Raw genomic sequence first — 4343 nt, forward strand, 5'->3', positions numbered from 1 at the left:
TTATGCAAACATGGCTAAAAGTTATTCTCTGACATGTTGATACTTATATTTAACAATTCACCCTTTTAGAAATGAACCAGAAATACCTATAGTGCGCACAAATTCTGTAAAAACGTATCCTTTAACTGATGTCCTTTTGGAGAACATGAAAGGGCAGAGTGGAATAAGAACCCTTCTTCTTCTCGTATCTTCTCGTATCTTTAACAACCATTCGACCTTCCCACATCACCATTTGTTATCTCATAATTATCATATACATTAGTCAACACCTGTTTCACTTAACCACTTTTAATTAGCCCCGTTGAAACGACATGCTGAAGCCACAACAAAACTCTCCGACATGCAAAGGGAGGTCTGTTATGGTTCAATCAGAATAAATTAACAAAAAAACTTCTGAGGCAGGTAAACCCATTGACCAATTGGCACCCAAAGATTAAGCCTACATTTGTTAATTAGGAATAGTAAATCAAGTAAATTGGTATCTAACTAAATATGTGAGATGTTTCCCGATTTGATATTAATTTACTAGTTTAAGATATACTTGTGGAATATCTGCATAAAGCCTACATTTTTCCGTTTCAGATGTTGAGGGACATTTAGTATAGGCTACACAAATCCATAGCTTAATTCAAGTTACAAATATTAGATGAAACCTCAGACAAATCCAAATAACAATATATTAAAGGCATTAGAGTTTCAGTCAATGGTCATGGAAAGAAACCTGAAAATCTGTTAACATCATTAGACTAATTAAGTTGGCTGGGCAACTAATTAAATTCACAGCTATATGTTCATAAGTCAATTTCCAACAGAGGTCTGATCGTCAGACAAGATAGGCTACAGGTCTGCCAAGATAGGTCTGCCTGGTGTTAATCTTATTCAAGTAATTGTATTTATTTATTTTATTATCAAATTTGATGGGAAACTTGAGTTTGAGTTTAAAAGAGTTTCATTCTTTTTTGGAAAAATGTGTTTATTCTTTTCCTGTAAAACACTTAATTTTGTTGGATTTTTTAAATGTTGGGGTAAGTAAAGGTGAAATGATTACGATTTGTTGAGCGTTAAATAAAAGGTGGAATTTTGGCTAATTTCAGGTGACCCATAAATTAATAGTTTGGAATTGTTCCATTATTAAGGTTCCCGATCATGTTGTGACAAAAAAATAGTAAGTCAATTATTAGAAATAGTTAGCTAGATCTCTATATCCTACGCATCAGAATAAAATTGTGAATTTCAAATTAGGTTTAATTATTCGTCTCTCACCATAGAAATGCTTGGTTCGAGATAAGTATCACGTAGGCTATTTAGCGCCTTTAAGAAACTGTTAAAAGGAACAGCGGAGTTCTCCTTTGATGGGATTTGGTCCGAGTGAAAGCGAGTCTTTTCAACCCGTCAGTCGCCGCGGCTAAGGAACGCCCATGACTGCACAGGGGTATATTAAAAGTTCGCGAGGGTGCACATACTGTCATTCAAAATCTGATAGTCAGGACGTAAGGATGCCTGCGTCACAAATTGGATTTGGCAACTTCTTCTTTGAAAGAAACATCAACATGCTCCCTGGATATCAGATACCGGGTTTGGGATGTCAACCCAGGGTACGACAGCAACAAGCCCCTCATCTTGCTGCGACGACTGGGGTACCTTTGACATGTTCAGGACTACAGGGATACAACTTCATCCCCTATCCACACTACGGACACATTGCGCACATGGTAAGTTACTTGAGAATAGCCTATGCTTCTAATGGGTAATTCATTACATTTTGTAATCTGAATACAAAAGATACAACGTATAACTGTGCTTGATGCTTGCCTTTCTCGCCAATAAAATGAAATGCGTAATTACGCACTTGACAAATCAGTGTGGTCGGTTATGCAGACGTTTAAACGTTGCAACTCTCCCCTGTGTTTTCAGAACAACTCATTCGACCTGAAGACTGTCTCTCCGTATTATGAAGCGCTTCTCGGCCGAGGAGGGCCGTTCTACCCGCAATATCGACCAGGCGCATCTGATGACCCAAGCAGAGTCGCCAAGGTGGCTAGCCGGGAAAGCACCAGCGCGCTCAAGGCCTGGTTGAACGAGCATCTCAAGAACCCATATCCTACAAAGGGCGAGAAGATCATGCTTGCCATCGTAACCAAAATGAGCCTCACGCAGGTGTCAACTTGGTTTGCCAACGCCAGGCGACGGCTGAAGAAGGAGAATAGGGTGAGCTGGGCGTTCAAGGGGAAATCTGACGAGGATGAGGGCGAAAGCGACGAGGAGAAGAGTGATGTCACTCTGCAGAAAAGCGCATTGGTCGATGAAGACGAAATAGATCTTCAAACCGTCGATGAGAAGGTGGTGGAGGATATTGGACATAGAGTGGACAACTCAACGCCAGAGTTGGTGGATGCACGCCTGGAGAAACAATCAAGCGATGACCATAGAGACAGCACGCGTGCTCACGGGGAAAATTATGTCGAAAAGAGTTACACCAAACGCACATCATCCCCATCTCGTCTAGGATGTAAGGACAACGCTGAGTGTCAAAAGCCCAAAATATGGTCTTTGGCAGAAACCGCTACCTCGGAAACGGTGAAAAAGCCCCACCAGGACAATGCGTGTCATCCCAGGAGCACTGAAATGGGCAAATTCTGGTCAGAATGGGCATCAAGGAATGGACTGTATATTCCCAGATATACTGCTCACGATATTCTTTAACGAAGCATTTACAGTTTTAAATTACCAAAAAACACATGTTTACATCTTTTGCACTTTAAAATGCCAAACTCCAGAGATTGGAACAGGCTTATTTTTTTATTTTTATGTGGGAGCCTACACGCATACTATGGAAAATGCTGGGCAGGCCTATATGCTGTTTGGCTTCTTGTAAGACCGAAGACTCTTACAGAGTTATGTTTTGTGTACATACGTGTAGATGTATTTGCATGAATCATCTGTACATTCTAATTTCATTTGTCTTATCATTAACATTTATTTTGGTAAAATAAAATCCCTCAAAATATGAAATGGAATTGTCATGTGTTGATCATTCACCAGTTCTAACTGTTTTTTGGGGCAAGGTCTGGCAAGGCCACAATCAGATTTGTCATGTTTTATATTTAACTTTCCAAACTTATTCTAGTAGTTTATTACGATTTTTATCCCAAAATATAGCTTAATACCTGACTGTAAAGATTTAACAGATCTGATTGATATGCAAATGAAATATTTGTTATCTAAACCTCAATCAATGCAGGATAAATATTGTTGAATAACAACAAGGATGAAAATTAATCATGGCCCATGGTGACATGTTCACTGACTGAAATCATTCTTTAATCAGTTAAAATTATTTCAATTCATTAATAAAGTAATTGGTTATCTCATTGTTGGGCCATGCAGGGTGATAGTCACACTAACAATTTGATGGAACATAGCCCAAACAAGGAAACGGCATGGGTGTCGTTATCCAAATTCAGACAAGAGTTGAATAATACCGTTTCAAACCGGAACACAGTAGAACTGCAGATGAGCAGAAACAGATTGATCCTACAATGCAACTTGAAGAGTCCAAAAGGGGGATCAGGCCTCCCCTGCTAACCAAAACCAGTTCAGTTTTCTGCATCTCCAAACCTCCACATGGAGAGAGACATTGTGTGTGTGTTTGTGTGTGTGTGTGTGTGTGTGTGTGTTTGTGTGTGTGTGTGTGTGTGTGTGTGTGTGTGTGTGTGTGTGTGTGTGTGTGTGTGTGTGTGTGTGTGTGTGTGTGTGTGTGTGTGTGTGTGTGGGAGAGAAATGGACATAATCAGACAACAGGAGATCATACCTACAGGATCTGATGGGTGAGAGCCAGTTAAGAGGGAGATGAGTGGGGGGTGAAAGACTAGAAAAACTTCCTTGCCAATCACCCAGGTTTCCATGCATGTAAACTGCACTTATCCGGGGATAATGAGAAAACACCTAAGAGGAAAGAAGCCTGAAATGCTCCCTGATACCCAGATTTCACACACTTAGCAGGACAGGAAAATGGTCCAATTCACGCACTTAACAAGAGAACATTCCTGGTCATCCCTACTGCCTCTGACTCACTAAACACAAACGCTTTGTTTGAAAATGATGTGAGCCCCTGGCTATCCATAAAATGTAAAAAAAAAACAAGAAAATGGTGCCTTCTGGTTTGCTTAATATAAGGAATTTGGAATGATCTATATTTTTACTTATCTTTGTACTTTTTACCCCTTTTCGTGATATCCAATTGGTAGTTACAGTCTTGTCCCATCGCTGCAACTTCTGTACAGACTCGGGAGAAGCGAAGGTTGAGAGCCATGCGTCCTCCGAAACACGACCCTGCCAAGCTG

The 4343-nt window shown here is 40.2% G+C and overlaps 1 protein-coding gene across 1 annotated transcript; it reads left to right on the forward strand.

The window, feature by feature from the left end:
- The first annotated feature begins 1403 nt into the window (after window positions 1-1403).
- LOC124045141 (iroquois-class homeodomain protein irx-1-B-like) lies at window positions 1404-2993 on the forward strand. The gene is made up of 2 exons (XM_046364383.1): window positions 1404-1712; window positions 1915-2993. The coding sequence occupies exons 1-2, from the start codon at window positions 1419-1421 to the stop codon at window positions 2701-2703; spliced, it is 1083 nt and encodes a 360-aa protein (XP_046220339.1). The 5' UTR covers window positions 1404-1418; the 3' UTR covers window positions 2704-2993.
- Window positions 2994-4343: the final 1350 nt, after the last annotated feature.

The sequence above is a fragment of the Oncorhynchus gorbuscha genome, linkage group LG10, assembly GCF_021184085.1.
Source record: "Oncorhynchus gorbuscha isolate QuinsamMale2020 ecotype Even-year linkage group LG10, OgorEven_v1.0, whole genome shotgun sequence".
Classification (NCBI taxonomy): Eukaryota; Metazoa; Chordata; class Actinopteri; order Salmoniformes; family Salmonidae; genus Oncorhynchus; species Oncorhynchus gorbuscha.

What these genes read in the sequence shown, in the direction of transcription:
- LOC124045141 (XM_046364383.1), top strand. Translation starts at nt 1,419, where the DNA reads ATGACTGCACAGGGGTATATTAAAAGTTCGCGAGGGTGCACATACTGT. An exon ending in ACGGACACATTGCGCACATG is followed by an intron (nt 1,713 to 1,914) that starts GTAAGTTACTTG and finishes CTGTGTTTTCAG; the next exon opens with AACAACTCATTCGACCTGAA.